The sequence below is a fragment of the Apodemus sylvaticus genome, chromosome 10, assembly GCF_947179515.1.
Source record: "Apodemus sylvaticus chromosome 10, mApoSyl1.1, whole genome shotgun sequence".
NCBI lineage: Eukaryota > Metazoa > Chordata > Mammalia > Rodentia > Muridae > Apodemus > Apodemus sylvaticus.
This window is the reverse complement of record NC_067481.1, coordinates 89,957,669-89,978,319: the sequence shown is the minus strand read 5'-3', so window position 1 is coordinate 89,978,319 and position 20,651 is coordinate 89,957,669. Positions and strand designations below refer to the sequence as shown.

At 51.3% G+C, this 20,651-nt stretch overlaps 1 protein-coding gene across 1 annotated transcript in view; it reads left to right on the top strand.

The window, feature by feature from the left end:
* Nucleotides 1-20,651, top strand: part of Slit3 (slit guidance ligand 3) — a 595,031-nt gene that overhangs the window by 498,259 nt on the left and 76,121 nt on the right. The window contains exons 15-20 of the mRNA XM_052194961.1: nt 6,459-6,609; nt 7,904-7,978; nt 13,781-13,924; nt 15,055-15,198; nt 17,486-17,649; nt 18,669-18,801. Of these exons, the coding sequence (XP_052050921.1) occupies nt 6,459-6,609; nt 7,904-7,978; nt 13,781-13,924; nt 15,055-15,198; nt 17,486-17,649; nt 18,669-18,801 (811 nt within the window). The remainder of the gene's footprint in view (nt 1-6,458; nt 6,610-7,903; nt 7,979-13,780; nt 13,925-15,054; nt 15,199-17,485; nt 17,650-18,668; nt 18,802-20,651) is intronic.

The following is a 20,651-nucleotide window of genomic DNA, read 5'->3' as shown; positions in this document are numbered from 1 at the left end:
GTATGCCAACTGGACCATCAGTGCACACAACCCACATGGTGCTATGTGGCTATACCTTGTCAATGAAGACAGTCCCCAAAATGGTAGAGGAGAGTGACCTTGTCCCTCCTATCAGAGGCCAAGTGTCTCACAGAGATGGTCAGAGTTCATGTGGCTGTGGCTCTATTTCTTAGAGACAGGCCCAGCTCCAGCCTGATGTCAAGTAGAAAAAAATCAGACCTATGGAAGACAGGATATAAAAATTGAGTCTGAGGCACACAAGATCAATAGGCTGAGTCTACCTAATCCTCTCCCATGATCCCCAGCCAGAGGAGGGATCTAGAAAACAAAAGGAACCTAAAATTAGATGTCTTACTCTGAGGCTAATCAATTGATTTTCTGGCCCTTTCCTCCCCTCCCCCTTAGTCTGGCAAAAACCCGTTGTCAGAAGCCAGTCTCCGACCACCCTTCCTGCATTAGCTCTACCTCTGTGACAGTGTTCTCTGACCATGGTGACAGTGTTCTCAGACCATGGTGACTGTAGTGTCTCCTTCCCAGACCTAAGGCCCCACTATGGCTCTGTTCTTTGTCCAGACGAGATGTAGTTGCTTTTCATTCCACAACTGCCACGATACTGTACCTCAAACCATCTAGAGTGATTGGTTATCAACCAGGGTGCCAGGAGACCCTGCAAGGTGCCCAGGAGCCTCCCCAGTTGTGGGATGTTGAAGGGAGGATTTGCTTGGAGCCGAGATTCTGCTAGACCCATGAGAACTATGGGCAATGCCTTTGTTTAAAGGAAATGGACTGCCATGGGGCCCTTCAGCCGTGGGGTCAGTCCTGTGTCACAAAGCATGAAGAAAGGTTTTGCTGATTTTTGTCAGATTATATAGCGGGGTGGGATGGGACAGATTTACAGGCTCAGTCCTGGGTCACTACATGTGCATCAGCTGCCAGGATGCTTATGGATATGAGTATATGAAGGCTTCCCACTTTGTCCCTCTATCCTGCTGAGTCTCCCTGGGGCAGGGCACTGGGAGGTGGGGCCCTGTCTTTGGCAGGATCCAGTGGACCGCACTCCTGGTACTAATCACGCTCAGTGGGGGCCTGCTCTGGCTTCTGCTTCTCCACGCTGCTTCTTCTGGGCGTTCCTGTCCTCTCTCTGGCGCTGCTTCCTGACCTTGACTCTGACCAGTGGCCGCGGGGTTTTCCTTTGTGCTTGATCTAACCATGTGGTGGAACGATGGAAACAGAACATGGTTCTGTCAAGCACCGCGGAAAGCATCGCTCTCTCCTGCAGCATGGCCAACCGCCACCACCGCCTCCTCCGCCACCACCGCTGGACTCTTCTCTGCTCTGGATCACCGCGCCCGCCAGACCCACTTCTCCCAGTCTTAACTCCCAGAGGGAAGGGGGTGGGAATCCTGAAGGAGTCAGATACAGGGTAACAGGAGATTAGGGAAGCCCATGGGGGTCATTCTAAGAAGATCCATATAACTTAATGAGATGTAGTCATTATACTCCAAGTCTGGTCTCCTTGGGACCCCCAGGGGTGACAGCCAGGTTCTGGTTTCTCATTTGAAGAAGACAAGTGTTCCTAAGATATATGCCCCATGGTTTCATGGGAGAGTCCCAGCACAGGGGCACCAAGTGGTAGCTAATGCAGAGGGTGAGTCGCTCCTGACTTTCATCTCTACCTCTCTCAGCATGCATTTTGTTTGAGATGAATGCAGGTAGAGACCCAGTAGAACAGACACGAGTCTAAGATGTTCAACCTGAAAGGTGGCTTCCTTCTGACCCCAGCTCTCACTCCTCATGAATACTTAAACCTAGATCCTGGAGAACCTCGATATCCCAACCTGCTCTCTTAACCTTGGACCGTAGTTAACATGGAGGTGTGGAACTCTTCATCCTGTGCCATTTCAGAGGCCTGGAGAGGTCTGTGCAGACACTGAGTGTCCCTGACTACAGAGAGAGGGATCTTGGCACCTTCTCTTTAACTTGTGTCTTGATAAATCCTGGGCCCGTACATTTAGAAGACTTCATTGTCGTTTTTCTACTGGAGTCTGTGTCTTACTTACTCCAGGAGTCAAAGCTAAGGTGGAAACACAGTCGTACTTAGCAGTAGGAGCCAGATTCTGTGCCCCACCAAGCTGTGTGACTGAATTATCTCCTCCCTGATTGTGACTCAGAGAAAGGCCCCAGCCACTGGTGAGTGATGGCTGTCCTCTTGGTCTCTCTGAACACTGGAAGGTAGGCTTACTATTGGCCAGTCTCTGGAGATTTATTATCATCATCACCCTTCACAGTACTTTAGAGCCCATTTTTACAGAGAAGGGTATTGAGGCAGGATGTTAACTAACTGGCCCAGGGTTATCTAGCTCCCAAGTGGCTGGGCCTTAACTCTGTGCTATTTAGCTCTCCCTCATCTGGACACTCATTGCCTTGAAAAGACATTTTTTTTAGAAACTTTGACCTGAATTGATAGGGAGTTGTTTCTCCCACTCTGTTTCCAGCTTATATCTCGTATTAGAAATGAGCAGAGTAAAAAGGAGAGAAAGCATTGTTCAAGTGCTCTTTCTTCTCCAGCAGGCTCATACAAGATGTGATGAGCACAAGCAACCCCTCCTACGTAGAGAAGTGCCCTTCCCCTCCTTGCCGAGGGAACACTTTTAATGCAGCCCACATGGCGCCAGGGCCAGGCCTTTGGGAATGAGTCCATGATAGCACCCTTCCTCCCTCGGCATCTCCATGATGCTACGGCAGCAAGCTCGTGGCTGCACCGTGGGCCTCTCCCTCTGCTGTCAGGCAGGTGACTGAGATAGCCAAACGCCTCTGAAAACAGCTAGCATTTCTCAACCACAGGTGTCTGGCTGCCCCAGCCTGGCCCAGGAATGGGTGTCTGCGTGTGCCGTGTCCTTGTTTCTGTTCTCCACTCACGACTCGTCCTTCCACTTGTCCATGTTGCTTCCTTCTCAAGCTGATAAACCCTGACAGGCCTTTGAACCCCCCAGCCCCTGGTCCTTCCTCTCATCGCAGCCATCTTGGGGATGCTTGGGATAGAGGAGGAGAACTCTGGACACACACATTGGCTTCCCCTGCCGACCACATAATGATAAACATTTGACTTCCAGTCCACGTGCTAGCTGCCCAAAGGCTAGCACCCAATGTAGCTAGCCAACATCGGCAGCCACCCGATCTGGGTCCCTTACTACTTCTGACCCTAGACCAGCCTTACAAATCTCCTGGTCTTATCTATGCTTCATACTCCCCTCCCAGAAGTAGATGTAGAACAGGGATATAATAAAGTTTAAAAAAAAAAAAGAATTCATTGCTGTGGATTTGAACCTTTCACTCAACCTGTCTATTAAAGTTTGTCTCTGATTATGTACCATGTGTTATTGTTCTGGGATGTCTACAAATGGGGGAGAGGGCTACAGGGCAGAGGTAGACAACAGCCAGGTGACATCAGATCTGCTGAGGCCGTCTCTAGCTAGGGCTGGACTTTATGGCCTCTCTTTGAATCCTGTGAGATCCCGCCCACCTGAGCTCGCCCCAAAGAGAAAGAGCTGAAACCTGTTTCCGTTGGTTCTCTCCCCCAAAGTATTTCTGGCAGTGACAAATATGCATTGAGATTGAAATTGACTTTTAAAGCACTGGAAAAGTTAAAAATACTTTTGGGTAGTTATGAGCATTAGGCATAACAAATGGCTCCGAGGAACCCTGGGTAGCTTCCGTAATGAAATATGAAGTGACGGAGGTGGCATTTCGTGCCGGCTCTAACTGGGAAATGAACTTTTTCGGTTATGTACATACGCCGTTATTAACATTTCTGGTTCCCACTCATATAAAATATCACTCTCCGACCCCCTCGTTATTACAAACCAGGGCAATAACAAAAACAGCAGGGGAAAATGCTGGAGAGAACACATTAGTCCATCGAATCTAATTGCAAAATCATTTCATTAAAATGGGTCAGCAGCTCCGCTGCAGAGGCCTGCCAGTTATAACCTAACGATACTACTGAGAGCGATTCCCGCTAACTACGGGCTGCTCTCACCTTGATTAAAACGAAAATGCATTTAATAGGCGGCCGTCCCCAGCCGGTGCACGTCTGCAAGCTCACGGTGAAGTGCAAACCCGTTTCCCTCCTGTCTCTCTGCCTTTGATCAGCAGTCAGGCTTCCTCTGTTTTGCAAGTAGCCCATTACAGAAGTGTTCTGAAGGAAACATAACCGTGCACGTTCAAAATGTCCCCCCTGCAACATCACCACGTAGTGCCACCAACAGGACCAGAATGGGTTTTCATCCAGCAGGAGCTACATCTAACCTAGCACTCTGATGTGTCCGAAGAGAAATGACGTATGGTCAGGGTTTATTCCGTAGGGCGAGATGTGCAGGCAAGGGAAGAGAAATTACGTAAAACGCTACACCAGGAAGCCGCTGTAAAACTGTGAAATCCATGCATAGGTTCTGTTCACACAAGCCTCAAGGTGCAAAGGCAGATGAAAGAAGTGGGTGAGAAGGTAGTTGGAGGAATAAAAGGGATACACCCAGACTTCTGATTCCACGATCCTGACGTCATGAGAACAAGCACCCCACTGATTGTGTTCTGATCATCAGTGAGCTCAGGAAGCTATCCGAGAGCGGAAAATGCAAGAGCAAGGGAGGAGGCCATTTGCCTGCCTCATTGTCATAGCTCGCTGGAGGAGAGACCCAGTCAGCCTCCACCACCTCAGACTTAATGACTGTTGCTGGAGACATGGGAGTAAAGGTTCAGTCACAGAGCCCACTGCCGCTTCCTAGCACGAGCCACATGGACCTTTGAAAGCTAATTCTAGTGCGTTTGCCACGCATCAAGAGCCCCGCAGACCTTAGGGTCTTCATCTACAAAGTCAAGTGCTAGCTAACCTTGGGGGTTAAGAGGAATGATCCATTTGAAGTTCAGGGAATAGCATCAGGCTGCTGAATCAAGTGCAGTAAACGTCAGCTCCAGCACCAGCTCCACAGGTGTTTCTGTGGCCTCGAACTGCCAGATGGTCCGACACGATCTAGGGAGCACGGGAGTAGAATGACACGTTCATGTACTTAGCCTGTCTTTTCCCTGGAGATTACTTTACTCTCTCATCTTTACACAACCCCCCCTCCCCCTGAGGCAGGAGCTAGGGTGCTGCAAAGCCTGGCCAGATGCACTGCTAAAACGTGGGCACTTCTCACCCTCTGTGTTGTCACGCTGATGGCTCAAGCCATTCACCACATGCCTGGGGGTCCGTGTCCCCAAACACCTCAGAGATGCACACAGGATCCTCAGGTTCCAGCGGCGTCCCACGTGTGCCTTAGGCAAACGTGAACTGAGCTCACATTTTTCACCTAGTCATTTGCCAATGGAATGTGAGTGTGAGAAACTATATAAGGCCAGCACCCACTGCCAACAAGGAGAGCCACACACCCCTCACTATTGCCACTGGCAACTCTTGTGCTCACAGAGTTCTGGCTGGCTGCCCCCAAGGGCATGCCTCAGAGACATCAGACTGTCGAACCTGTTGCCATTACAGAATGACCCTGAAAGGAATGAAAGTTTGAAAATAAGTAAATAAATCTGAGCCCCACCATCTAGCTCGTGGGAACTGCCCTTTGACTGGCATCCATGAGAACTTCCTCTCTATGAGGAAGTCAGGTCCGACCCTTGGATGCATCTTCATTTTCACTGCGTTTAAGATCTGGCTTTGTTGCCAATATATTTTTAAAAAATCTGGCTTCTCGTAAAACAAAGCAAAGAAGCATCAGGCAGCTGTAAGCCAAGTTCCCAAAGTATCAGAGATGTGGCCTCCAAACACCCGTGTGTGCCATCCTTGTTGAAGTCAAGGGCAGACAAGACACCAGGTGTCATTTGACACCAAATGAGAATCTGGCTGCCTTTACTCACTGCACATCCAGAACCTTTTTCTGGGACAATAGTCCTGCCCTGCCGAAGCCCCCACAAAAGCCCAACTTTAATCTCCATTCTGTAGCTTGTAAGCATCACAGAACCAAGGAATCTCCTGCAGTCATAGGCTGGATTCTGTGTAGGTGGCTTGCAGTATTTCTCTGAACGTTATTCATCCGTGACATTCATCAGTTCTGAAAAGGTCCATGACCCACAAAAGCATAAGAGCCTACAGATCTGAAGCCCAGCTTCCTGGAAGACAGCAAGTGATAAGTGACAAAAGACCATGTGGAAACAACATAGATGAGGGTGGGGGATGGAGGTGCTGGCAAGATGGCCGAACAGTCATCAGCTTCCTCCTGCTAGTTGACAGACTGCCATATAAGCAGTTCCTCCCAAACCTGTGCATTATGCACACGCACACAGTCACACACACAGGCACACACACACACATTCCAACTCATCAAACTACCTCACCCCCCTCCCCAACAGCTTTGGATCTTGTGCCTGAAAACCAAAATGATGATGATAACCCCCTCTCTGACCCCATCTAGGCTCTGAGGATTATCGCAACAGATTCAGCAGTGAGTGCTTCATGGACCTAGTATGCCCGGAGAAGTGCCGCTGTGAGGGTACCATTGTGGACTGCTCCAACCAGAAGCTGGCCCGCATCCCGAGCCACCTCCCTGAATACACCACTGACCTGTAAGTCCTGCTCCTCCCTACCTCTCTTTAGACATACTTAGTCGCTTTGGACTAGGCCAAATAGGGTCTTCTGTGTACTTGGCTGAGAAGCAAGACACCAGAAATATATATGCAGGTTGCTTTCCAGTATAGACCATTCATTGGTTCTAAGAATGTTTTCTGGACACTCAGTATAAAACCAGACATTGTTCTAGGCTCACATTTCTACAATGAACAAAGTGAATGCACCTACTGGCCCTTAGGAGCTTATGTAATCTCCAGAAAATAGATATTAAATAAAAAGTATTACTAGGCAAAAAATGCAACTAAGATGATTAAATGTATCTGAACCTCCTAAGAGCCCCTAGAAAGGGGCGTTGCTTTATTCAAAAACTGGCAAAGGTGTAAGGGCAATCTAGCTGTAACATCCGTCACCCCGTTGATCACCGGGGTTGATTCTGCTGGTGTGGCCGGCTAGGTGGGTGTCCCTACCCTTCTTCACTGTTCCATGTGTGTACCCCATAAGTGCCACACTTAGCTATAGAGGTTGACCTTCCCCAGGACAACCTCCAAACGAGCTCTCAAGACCTAAAATGGGATAAACTAAACCTGAAGCATGGAAGAGGATAAGAAATGGCCTGTGATGCTAAACAGGCCTGATATTTACCTCACCTCTGTCCCCTCCAGTCCCCCCCCCACCGTGTCAAGGGAGAGGGGGATGGGGACATGATGTATTTCTCTACACTTCAGAAAGTCTAGAAAGAGACACGATACAATATTCTTCCAGACTCTTGGCACAGAGCGAACCCTGGATAAACTGAGCCAGACTTGCTTTCTTTGACTGCTCCAGTCACTGGGGGCACCACAGCAAGGCCCTGAGCACACAGAGGCACTGAGTACAGAAACCTTGAGCTGACAGAAGTAGTCGGGAACGAGCTGAGCAACTTGGACTCAGGAGACCCTGAGGAAATTTCTCTGGGGTGTTCGGATTACCATTAATCCCCCTTAAAATAGAGGCAGCTATGTGGCCTTTGTGTGTTTAAATAGTAATGTGTGTCTGTGCACAGCATGCAAGAAGCCACTGTCCCGTGAAGGAGGCATAGCAGAGCCAAGGCTTTGTCTCTCTTTGCCCTTTCCCATCCACCTCTCCTTGCCAAGCCCCTCGCCTCATCCTGAAGTGTTTCAAGGTTCTCCTGAACTTTGCTGACTGTGAAGTTCGGGCAGAGCTCTGCAAAAGCCATATGAAGAAGACCCGCAGGCGAGTGGCCCGGGAGGTGACTCACCTCAGCTAAGTGTCTTCTGGCTTCCCGCGTAGGCGACTGAACGACAATGACATCTCTGTGCTGGAGGCCACTGGGATCTTCAAGAAACTGCCTAACCTTCGGAAAATGTGAGTTAAGCTGCGGGACACAGCGGCCACCTCAGCTTTCCTGACCCTTTCACTCCTGCCCCTGAACCTCCTCCTGTCCCCTCTGTGCCCTGGACTGGAAGTCAGGGACACAGCGCAGATTGAAGCAAAGCTTGGCTGTCCTTGAGTTGTTGGGTGCAGGAAGATCGTATATCCCATGGCTCCTTGACTCCTATCCTTGGCCCCTCTGCTTGCCCTACCCCCAGCCAGGTTCAGCATGCATCTCAGGGGATTGTAGGGGGGACTTAGAGTAACTGAGGACCCTGTGATATTTGGATGAGGTGTGCCTGGGAGGGGCCCATCAGGAAGGAATCCCCAACTGTTCCCAGTAGATGTAGTCACAGAACTCCCTGCTCTGAGTGGAGTCTGGGCTTAGGCAAAGGAAGCAACGTGCTGTCACTAGCTTCTGTAGTACATGTCTGCTTGTCCCAACCTATCCCTTCCTTGGAGTCTGGGTCTAGTCAAAAAGCCAGCGAGAGGATAGTGTCCCCTTTGATAGCCCTTATTCTTGGCCAGGGCTGCAGTGCAGACTCAGGGATATCAACTTGAGTCTTCCTTCACCCATCTGGTGCTGGCTTCATGTTCCATGCTGTGTAAGCAAGGGACCAGTGGCTAGGAGATGCTCAGTGACCTCTCTTAAGCCACATATTGAATATACGTCAAAACTGACTCTTCAGACTTGGGTCCCCCTCAGTCACAATAATGGCTGGCCTTGTTTCCATCTCGCCTTCCTGAGTGCCTCCACAGAGATGCCAGCACGGAGAGCCAGCCGATTCCCAGGGCACATTTGTTTTTTAACCTGCCTTCACACCTCACCCCAAATCCCACATCCCCCAGCCTCACAGTGGTATCTGTTTCTCCAACAAGGCGAATGTGGCCCATCATTACTTACCAGTTCTACATTTGCTAACTCAACCCTGTACTGAAACCCGTGCAACTCTAACATCACAGTTTTTGTGCTGTTTGTACCATTTACACACATGTGGAAGTGGGAAAACTGCTCACCCCGACATGTGTCCCTTAACTGAGGCTGAACACCACGATGCTTTCTGCCTTGTGAGTTCAGTTCTTCACTGTAAGCCAGAATCCACTTTGAGGTTTATCCAGCGGCATGTGCTCTGCAGTTTTGTGCTTTGGGGCACCAACTTTGGCCCAAGCACAGTACTGGCACACTGTCTAGCTACTCAGAGCCTGAGCCGACTGCCCTGCGCACCTCGCCGAGGGCACACATGCGTAGAAGCTTCTCCCGTTTGTTCAGGCGTGAGTGAGCCCAGCACTGCTGGCCATGAATGATGGATCAATAGTGTAGTGAGTACAGTGTCTCTGGACAGAAGCACTCACAGGTGGAAATGCTGTGACCGAGGGCTCACAGGGGCCTCATTTAGCTTCTCCAGGAGCAGCGATCCAGTGTGTGCTCATTTCAGTGTTCCTGGTGATGTAGAATATAACAATCATGAATCACGAGGACTGCCTGTCACCCCTTATCTCCTGTTCATCACGCTTCTACCCATCAGAGCCCTGCGGACAAGGGAACGGATGCCTTCCAGGCCCTAGGCAGCTGCTCTCTTGGTGGCACGGCTCCTGCGTCCCTGCCAACCATAGCCACTGACTTAGCCACAGGCCCCTGTCAGTAAATCTGTGCTTGGAGCAGGACCTGAGCTCTCTGAGGGAACCGCTGAGACCAGGGCACTTGTAAGGCTGATGGGGATGGTGGCTGTTGCCATGGCCCTGGTGCCCTTTGGTTTCAACCTGTAGACAGATGTGGAGGTGAATCCACATGTGGAGGACATGAGGAAGGAAATGAAGCGAGTCAAGCTGCACAGGGACCTATTTGCCCAGCAAACAGGATTCCCAGGAGTCTTTGTTTCTGGAAACACACACACACACACACACACCTCTTAGGGGGAAGTCACACAGAATGTGTTCCCACTTGTGACAGGAATGTGAGCGTAGAGAAATATTTCTATAGATGAAGGGGAAACAAGAACACAGATATGCGACAGGAAAGAGCCAGTCTCCTTCCCCAGCCACACGCCACAGACCTAAGCATGGCCAAATGCAAGACCAGATCTCAACCAAAGGAAAAGATGCTGCTCAGTTGGCCCCGAGTTTGCCATACAGGAGTGAAGGTCAGGGATACCAAATGTCCCCCACTGCTCCAGACCAGCTCAGTATTCAGGTGGGGTGGAGGGGACTTGCAGGCTGGCCTGCATTCACCTGAGCTCAGTGCCAGGACTTATCAGTACCAGCCAACTGGATAAGGCCCCAGACTACCAGCTGCAGCCACTGTCAAGTAAAGTGTTGCTGTGCCCTGAACCAGTCACTACCCTACTCCCGCAGAGAGGTGGTTGAGTGTCAGGATATCTGGCAATATAGTGTCTGAAGCCAATGGCGTGACTGCCTCACACTTGAGCCAAGTCCCTAAAGCTGCCTGGTCCTGAATCCACTATTTCTGATTTGGACTATGATGATTGGACCCTGCTGTGTTCTCTGCACCTCTGGCCCCTTCTTATACCCTGGCAGCCCCACACAGCTTTCCAAAGAGCATCACAGCTTTGAGTGGTAGGATCCTTGCCTTCATGCTTGAGGCCCTGTGTACCATCCCTAGCACAGAGAGATGGGAGTCGGCTGGAGAGTGGGGCAGGCAGAAAGAGAGAAAGAGACTCCGTGGTCTAAGAGCTGTGGCTTTCTGTGCAGTGGACTTCAGGCCACTTAGGATGCTGAGGAGAGTCACCTGTGGCCTGAAAACCAGCCAGCCTCTAGCTGAAGTCACCGGCACATGGTTGGACTTGTTACTGGTGGCTGTGTTTTTAATAAGAATCAGTCAACCACTTTTAACACTTAGAAACTTTCACCGAAGCTATAAAATCTCGCTTCCTGGTACCTCTGGGACTATCAAATGCCCAGCCAGAACTGGCTCCACCATCTCCGGCTGGCCCAGGAGAGTGGAGCAGAATAGCAGCTGCTGCTTTAGGGGGACACCAGGTCCTCGTCACCTTTGTTTCCAAGGGGCCTCATCACCCTTAAGTCACCCGCCTAGAGACCATAAGTTTGTAGTAGTTCCTCAGGGAGGGACAGGCTCATTCGTGGTCAGTGGACAAGACCTCCTCATCCTGGCACTGTGCCAGAACATAGCAGTCATGGCCAGCTGTCCTTAGCTTCCAGAAAGGTCTACTTGGCTCTCTGCTATAGTCCTCCTGGAACCAAGCTCTGTCTCCACTGCCAACCCTGTAACCCCAGAGAGGAGTGCCTAGGAGAGCTTGCCCTCCTCTGCCTGCCCTCCGGCTCTCTGCAGGGAGTTGTATGGATCCCCTTGCTTGCCTCTGTGCCCTTTGGGAAGAGTGAGGTCAGAGGTACCCATCAGCCTGCAGAGGCAGTACCCATGAGCCCTTGGAACCACCCCTGGACACAGTATGAGTTTCCAAGGCTGGACCATTAGAGCCAAAGGCACAAGGAAGGACCTTCCTCCAGAGAGGTCTGTGGGGCAAAGGAAGAGAACCCAGTAGCTGAGTGTTGAGGCTTCCTGTGGGAGAGAGGTGTCTACTGAAAACACAGCATTGAGGCTATGCCAGAGCTCTTAGAAAATCCAGACACACTCATTCTGTATAGAATATTTGCTCCAAGCTCCACTCTGTCTCCCATCCCCCACTACGGACTTCAGCTTTGATGGATAGAGAGGGAACAGCAGGCAGCCCTTCTAGAAACTGCTACAACTGCCCCCACCCCTTCTGTTCTTCATTCTCCCAGATTAAGGAAATGTGATTCACAAACCTTACAGTAATGGGATGTTAATTTTGCTCTGTTGTAGAAACAGATGTTAGTAAGTGGAAGCCTTCCCACCTCCCCTGCTCTAACTCAGCACCATTGTCCAGCCCTGAGTACTAACGTCCAAGCAGCCCCTCCCCCTGGAGCCTAAACCCTGCTAGGAGAAAGCCTTGATCTCAATTCCTATGTCTAGTTTAGGGGTTACATGTATTTCCCCCATGCAGCCCCTCCATTCCAGGACAGCCAGAATCAATAAGGAAACAGACTGAGTTCTAGTTTTTTGCAGAAATGGAGCCCAGTTCAGGGGTGCCCCAGCTAACAGGCCTTGGGACAGAGACTTTGGAGGTATTATCCGGAGAGTAGTTGGTTGGGTGGTAACAAACAAAGAGAAGATTTAAAAGAGTTTGCCCCCCACCCCACCTCTGCACAGTTGTTTACAAGGGTAAGTCCTGTTGTTCCCTGGGAGCCCAGGCTACCCACAGGAAAGGGAAAGTGTCTCACATTGAACCCCTTGGGCACCATTATGTCATCATGTGCCACCCATCGGGTGGGGTTCCTTGTCTCTCTGGAGGCTTCAGCCCTGTGCTCTGTGAAAGGGTCAGCCTGGCTTCATATCCATCCAAGGCACTGGCATGAAACAATCTCCACCCCTACCTGGGCACGGGGCCAGTATCTGCTAGCCCAGCAGTTCAGACAACCTCACATACTCAGTGACCTGGTGGCCTCCTCAGGGTCCTCCTCCTTCCGCTTCCATGCACACCATCAGGCTTGGATCCGTCCAGATGGCCATGAGTGCCCTGAGACTGGACCACAGGATAGCCTGCAGAGAACCCCTACCTCTTGGTTCTGAAAGAGCCTGGGAACTAGAATTTTATATGGCTGTCGCAGCATCTGCTTGTGACTGTCCTGGTATGGTCTCCCATGCTGTGGATGCCAGGTTTTGGAGAGAAGGGCCTGATCTCAGAGCTGGGGCAGACTCAGGACTGGGCTGATGAGAACAGGGATGCCCTGAAAAAAAACAAGATCCCGGGCTTGAGGAGAGGAGTCAGTTGTCAAGGTGATTGTTGCAAAGGTATAAGGACCTGAGTTGGATCTTCAGCACCCATGTACATCTAAGGGCTACAGTGTATGCCTGTAACCCTAGGACTGAGGAAAAGGGGAGAGGAAGACCCCTGGGGCTCACTGGCCAATCAGTCCAACTCGAATCAGGCAAGCTCCAGGTTCAGTGAGAAACCGTGTCTCAGAAAATAAGGCCAAGAATGACTGAGAAAGATACCTGATATTGACCTTTGGCCTGGGCACACACATGTGCATTCACACACACACACACACACACACACACGCATGCATACACACACATGAATTCTGTAACTCAGTAATACAAGGGAACAAGTCCTCACATCTCCCGAGAAATTATCACTTATCAAAGGAGAGAGAGTATCCATGAAATGTTTCTTATGTCCCAGAAGACCTAGCTTCATAGCCCAGCTCTTTCAGCTATGTAAATCTGGGGAAGTTATTCAATCTCCAGTTTTTTCCCCTGCAATGGAGGACAGTAGTATCTGGCTACTGGGTGTTGCTTGAGGCTCTGATGAGGTTAACTTGAGGCTCTGATGAGGTTAAAGCCGTCTGACTCCCATGTGGCCTCTCCTAAAGGCAACAAGCACTCAGTAGGAAGTATCCACTTGTCAGGGGCTTCCGCTGAGAGTGCTACAAGTCCCCCAGATGTGTTCATCCCATTGAAGAGGGGGCTACTCTATGTTCTCCTGCTCTCTTTGGAGGATCACTGCGCTCCCTTTTGGGAGACTGGGGAAAAAAAGTAAGAGTGACTCTTTCAGGCATTCAAAGAAATGATTGCACTGAGACCCTTTAAGTCCTGGGCTGTGTGTATTTCTCCACCTGCTGTGAGGAGTGACATCAAATCTGTGAGCACCGAAGCTGAGAACCCAGTGTCAGGGAGCTGAGGCCCCAAGCTCCCTCCATCCACCTGATCTTCCCACTTCTATCCCCTCCTTCTAGAAACCTGAGCAATAATAGGATCAAGGAGGTGCGGGAGGGCGCCTTCGATGGAGCAGCAGGCGTGCAGGAGCTGATGCTGACGGGGAACCAGCTGGAGACCATGCATGGGCGCATGTTCCGGGGCCTCAGTGGCCTCAAGACACTGTGAGTACCCAGGCTTGGGCTCAGCTCCTGGCTCAGGAGGCAGGGGGATGACAGCTGGACAATCCAAGCTGTGGACAGGGATCACAGTCTGGTACCATCCTGTAGTGGTAGGTTTGCCCAATCTAGGCACGCAGCTTGTATTCATATTAATTGGGTTGTGTTTTCCTTGCATGGGCTTATTTGGGTTAGAGATTTACTGCAACACCATCCTGGCCTCCTGATTCCTTCATCTCTACAGCATCAGACATTTCTACCTTTAATTCAAAGAAGCTGACATGCTAAGCCCACCATCATGCCCACCCCTAATCACACCCCACTCAGAACTGTTCCAGTGCATAAAAACACAGTGAGGGGTGCACACGAACACTGATATAACCATAACTAATATATACAGAGACACACACACAGTGCCCCCGAACACATCTGAAGACAAGCATCCACACTCAAGCACACACACATACAATGAACCCATATGTGGGTCCTCTTCCTCCTGGAAGTACATGTGCACACACAACCACGTCATTTGCACGAGTATACATGGAAAGCTATGGTTTATGCTTATGGTCTGTCTCGGTTACTCATCTATTGCTGTGAAGAGACACCATAACCAAGGCAACTTACGAAAGAAGGTATTTAACTGGGGCTTGCTTACAGTTTCAGAGGGCGAGTCCATGACCATCATGGCTGGGTGTATGGTAGCAAGCAGGCAGGCATGGTGCTGGAACAGTAGGTGAGAGTTTACAGCCGATCCACAAGTGTGAAGCAAAAAGAGAGAGGCAGAGAGAACCAACTGGAATAGCATGGGCTTTTGAATACCTCAATACCCACCTCCAGTGACACACCTCCTCCAACCAGGCCACACCTCCTAATCCTTCCCAAACAGTTCCACCAGCTGGGGACCAAGCAGTCAACTATATGAGCCTATGAGGGTCATTCTCATTATAACCAGCACACAATGTGTGAAATACATGCTCATATACACTTGCATGCATCCCAGTGAGGGTCCAGGCCCTGCTCATCACCAGTCAAACCTGAGCAATGACTGGCCGAGCCAGAAGGTGGCTGTTTATCTCTTGAGAGGCAAGAGCACTCACTACCCATGACCCACACCCTCTTCCATGCTCTTCCAGAATGTTGAGGAGCAACCTGATCAGCTGCGTAAGCAACGACACCTTCGCTGGCCTGAGCTCTGTGAGGCTTCTGTCGCTCTATGACAACCGGATCACCACCATCACCCCTGGAGCCTTCACCACGCTCGTCTCCCTGTCCACCATGTGAGTTCTCCCTAGCACACTGCCACTCCGTCTAGGCCCCACCTCCCCCTGCTCTGCGGAATTCCCTGACATCCCAGCTTCCCACTAACCATGGCCAAGGTCACCTGCCCATCTGGCTATGCCTTAGTCAGGTTTCTATTCCTAGACAAAACATCATGACCAAGAAGCAAGTTGGGGAGGAAAGGGTTTATTGAGCTTACACTTCCACATTGCTGTTCATCACCAAAGGAAGTCAGGACAGGAACTCAAGCAGGTCAGGAAGCAGGAGCTGATGCAGAGGTCGTGAAGGAATGTTTCTTACTGGCTTGCTTCCCCTGGCTTGCTCAGCCTGCTTTCTTATAAAACCCAAGAATGCCAGCCCAGGGATGGCACCACCCACAATGGGCCCTCCCCCTTGATCACTAATTGAGAAAATGCCCCATAGCTGGATCTCATGGAGACACTTCCCCAACTGAAGCTCGTTTCTCTGTGTTAACTCCAGCCTGTGTCAAGTTGACACACAATACCAGCCAATACAGCCTATTTAGTCATTTTTCAGGTTCTTGCTACGTGCCAGATACCCTCTAAGTACTAAGGGTTACAGACCTGCCTCCTCCTCCTCCTCCTGCTCCTCCTTCTCCTCCTCCTCCTCCTCCTCCTCCTCTTCCTCCTGCTCCTTCTCCCTTGGTGCTGGCTGCATAGTGAATTGCCCCCATGATGTGAAAGGCCAACACAAGCTTTGTGAAGAAGCAGTAGGGAAGACTAATTTGTTGAAGAAAGTGGGAAATGTTATTCCCTGTAGTCGTTGCAGCCACGCAAAGGCCCCATGGTCGGTTGGAGCTGAGTAACTATGCAAAGGCCATTGTCCTGAGTATGCAGGGATATGGGCTAGAACAGGACTGGAGAAGAGGCCAGGGCCAAACTGATTGGCCATGGGGGCTGCTTTAGTTTCAAAGCACACCAAGATCACGGAGACTTTGCCATAGACTCACAGTATATACGGCAGCGTGTTTTAAAAGGTGACCCTGACTACACTGGTGCTTGTGAGAGGCAGAGTTGGAGCCCCAGCTTTAGGAAGCAGCAGTGTCAGAGGATAATGGTTATGATCGCAGTGCTGTGTTTCCCAGGTCCAGACTCTAGTATTCTGTCATCAGCTAGGGGCTGCTTCTGCATCTATGCGTCAGGTCTCCCCCAGCACCTCCCACAACAGCTGCAAGTACCGGCCTGCTAACAGGTGTGTGTGAACTGCAAGCCAGGCCTAAGGACAGAGGAATCCCCAGCCTTTGGTCACTTTACAGTAGCTGATGCTACTGCCTTGTGCCTCAGCTGTCCTCACCAAGTGCTGACCTGTCCCATCTCCTTTTCCCCAAAAAATGACAAAACAGATTAGCAGCCACAGCCGCTTTCCCACCCATGTCTCCTTCCCACTTGGAATGGAAGTGGAGTTGCGGAGTGACCTGGGGACAACAGTCTAGTTTCTCCCAGCAGTGTGCGCTCTCCCCTGCCACCCAGCCCTGTTGACCTCACACTTCCCACCCTCCCGCACCCTACCTGAAGCCTTCATGCTTCCCACTCCTAGATTCTACAACCTGGGAAATCCCCTCTCTTCCCCTCTTCTCTCCCTCCTTTGCCCGTGTGGCCTGTCCCTCCCCTACTCTACCCTCTGCCTCCATGGCATGGTGGATGTGTCCCAAGCCTGGGGCAAACATTCGGAGCGACTGCTGTCACCATCATCCCCAACCCCATCTGTCCATCATGCTGCTGCATAAACAAGGATGAAGTACCTGTGGTACGCAGCTGGGCTTCTGGATACGCAGAGGCCCGTGGAGATGGCAGCCTCCGTCAGTGGGCAGCTGCTCACAGGCATAGAACTACCATGGTACTGCCGACACCGAAAGAAAGTGAAAGACACAAGTCAGAAAAAGGAAAGGTCTCAGCTGCCCCCAGTCAGGAGCACCGACACCCCAGCCCCACCAACTGCAGGCATTTCTGCTGGGAAGGGGGTCATGGAGACTGCTGTAAAGTACAGGAAATTCTCCACAGAGGACTGACCAGGCAAAGTGAGTCTAGGTGGACAGAGGAGGCCAAGGTCTTAACACACCCACCAGCATGGGCTGTGGTTGTATCCGCCATAGTTTAGAAGAAAATTCTGCATCCCCCCACCCCCACCCCAAGGGAATACCAAGGGATACCAAGACCCTTGCCTCCTAGAGAGAGCAAGCCTGGGCTACAGGAGTAGACCCTAGGCTTTGGGCTAGGGTCAGGGTGGACGATGGCCACTCAGAGGCGCTCTCTCTTTCTCCCTCAGAAATCTCCTGTCTAACCCTTTCAACTGCAACTGCCACATGGCCTGGCTCGGCCGGTGGCTGAGGAAGCGCCGCATCGTCAGCGGGAACCCCAGGTGCCAGAAGCCCTTTTTCCTCAAGGAGATTCCTATCCAAGACGTGGCCATCCAGGACTTTACCTGTGACGGTAAGCAGGAGTGAATCGGAAAGGCAAGGCAGGCTACTGAGACCTCCCTCCGCCCTCCTGGAACGCCGGCTCTGAGGAACTCTGCTCCAAAGGCCTCAGAGTCTCACAGCTTGTTCCTCAGACTAAGAAACAGCGTCTCTTTCCGAAGCTGCTTTACTTTCCTCAGTCATCTATCCGTGCCCACTTCATTAAAACAAGATGTTTCTCCATTCCGGACACTGTCCTCTGTATGAATGCCTCTGTACCCAATACCCTTACCCGCCATGTCTGCCGTGAGTTCGGGGCTACTTAGATGGTATGCCCCTCTGTACACAGCTTACACACGTGGACATGGGAGTCTCCCTGCCTGTGTTACAGTGAAAGTCAGAGTATGTACTTATGGGAAATAGACTTCCAGAAAATTCCTTTTGACTAAGAGCTATGAACCCACAAATCTGAAGCTTTGGGTCTCAGGACCCCCCAGAAGGCGTATTTGACTGCGTGGGTTCACGTCTGTATAGTTCTTTACCTGGTGGATCTTTGGATTACCTTAGGACAGCTGTATTTATTTGCAGATTAATTGAGATGCCTTATAATCAGGCTGGTGACATGCTCGCTACCCTATAGGGATGATATATAGTGGTCAGTGGAGAGGAAAAGGTAGAAAGGGAAGGGGAAAGGCCGGGCTCTGCCTCTGTCTGGCCACGCCTTTCTGAGTCCTGGCTTATTCCTCATGTGACAGACAAGACTCCCTTTCCCATATGTGGCCGTGGGTCTGGGTTAGCAGCTTGACTGGTCTTTATTTCATAGGGAGTACATTGCACAGCAGAGGTCCTTCCCATGCTCCCAGGCACGCAGCCTTTGCCTCTGGCAGGGAAGCAACCAGTAGCTTGCCTTCAGTCTTGGCTTGGGCTCCCTGCTGGTGCTAGGTAGAGCTGGCCTTCCTGGGAGCAGCCTGGCCCTGTCCGCTAGCTCTGCCTGGCTGCTCTCCTGGCAGGCCTTCTCTTCCAGGATGCTCACCCTGTCTGGGCCCTCCACAGGCAATGAGGAGAGCAGCTGCCAGCTGAGTCCACGCTGCCCCGAGCAGTGCACCTGCGTGGAGACGGTGGTGCGATGCAGCAACAGGGGTCTCCGTGCCCTCCCCAAAGGCATGCCAAAGGATGTGACTGAACTGTGAGTACCACACTGGCCCCTGCAGCCTCACAACAGGAGCTTTCCTGCTGAACCCCGGCATCTCAAGGAAGGGTGTGGGAACATGCCCGGCTTCCCTGGAACCCTGCAGAGCTTTTCCCAGACAGTGGTTGAGAGCTTTGATTGGTGTTAGGAGGCTGGGGCTCATCTTAAAGGAGAAGGAGGCCAACTCTAAACCATGTCCACCTGGTAAGAAAAGCAGGCCTAACTCTGACACTCCAGAGTACAAGAGGACTGCCAGATTTCTTGCACTGTCCAAAACTCCCTGTGCAGGATCCTGCCTTTCTAGATCCTCTGTGGGACCCTCATGATAGCACAGGGTATTATGAGAGCATCTTTTGGTACATTGGTGAACATGCTTTTATAATATGATTCCACTCCCCCTTCAAGGAACCCTGTCAGGCAGGCAATTTGTCAGCGTTGTCACACCGGGTTCTAGAACATCCTCTCTGCCCAGGTTCCCCACAGTCACTCCCCAGAAACTCCAAGTTAAATGAGACAGGTGCCGGGTTCTCTTTGGAGGGTTCGCAGTACTGCAGTGTCCTGTCTGCTCAGCAATAGAGAGGCCTAGCTCTCCGTCAGTCACGGGTGCTCCTAGCCTACTATAGAACATGGGTGCTCCCAGCCTACTACAGAACAACCTCCCAGGCTCACACTGCCTGCCCGTGCTCTGTCACGCCGCCCTCTTCCCTGCCGCCATTCTTTAGTTCATCACATGGGGATGAGGTGCCTCGTCTGTCAGGCTCACTGCCAACATGGAGAGCTGACCCTTAGCAAAACAGGTGTGCCCAATGCTCATGAGGCTCATGGTCCCTCTGGGGAAAGCAGACACTTGTTCTGCCATCTCTGAAGCTCAGATGGCTTCCTGGAAGGTGCGAGATGAGGCTGTGAAAGGAAGGTTTCCTTGGGTGTGATTGACACCAGGCTCTGCCTCTCTATGTGGCGTCTGGATCCCACCAGTACCAGCACTGAGAAGACAGGGCGAAGTCCAGAATGGATGGGGTTCCCAGTCTGCCTCTCCCTCTGGGGAGTTAAGGCGCCACTACCCACCAGGCCAGAGGTAGGAAGTATAGTTCATGACCAGCAGGACCCTGGTTTAGTTGGGACTCAGGTGGGGAGCACAAGGAGGAGAGAAAGGCCTTCTCTGAGAATCTTAGTGTTACAGGTTTTTTAAGCTAAGGCCTTCTCCTCTCCACTCATCTTTAATGAAGCAGCTCTCTAAGACAGTCTTAGCTTGGTCATATTTCTCTATTGAGGGAGGCTTTGAATACATACACTCTACTGGGGATGAACCAAAGGTTATATGGTTGGGGGGGAGAACATGAGAACATCCAGGGAAGGAGGAGGTCATTGGCTAAAGCCTAAGACTAGTGAGATGCCTCATTTGCATGCAGAAGAATTCCAGGTACTGGGTTATGTGACTGACTGCCTATGACCACCATTTTGGGACTTGGCTTGCCTGATTGCGCTTCAGGGCAGGCACAGAAACAAGGAGGGAGTTAGCCCTGCTCCTGCCTATCTCAGGATAAAATTCTAATCTCGATTTCTGAGATTTCCCAGATTTGGACCTGCTCAGCCTCAGCTGGTTCATGCTAATGCCTCTGGTGGCACGGGCCACATGCCCTATATCACTGAAGGGCCAGGCAGGAGCAGATCCTAACAGGGCAGAAGGAGTGGGATAGACAGAAGTAGCTGCCGGGGTAGAGACCCTGTTATGGGAACAAGAGCCAGACGAGGGGACTGACAGTGGGTCAGGGTGTCCCAGCAGCAAGACTCACCCCGCCACTTACACCTACACTGTCACACTGGTGTGTTGGAGCCCCGCCCCCCCC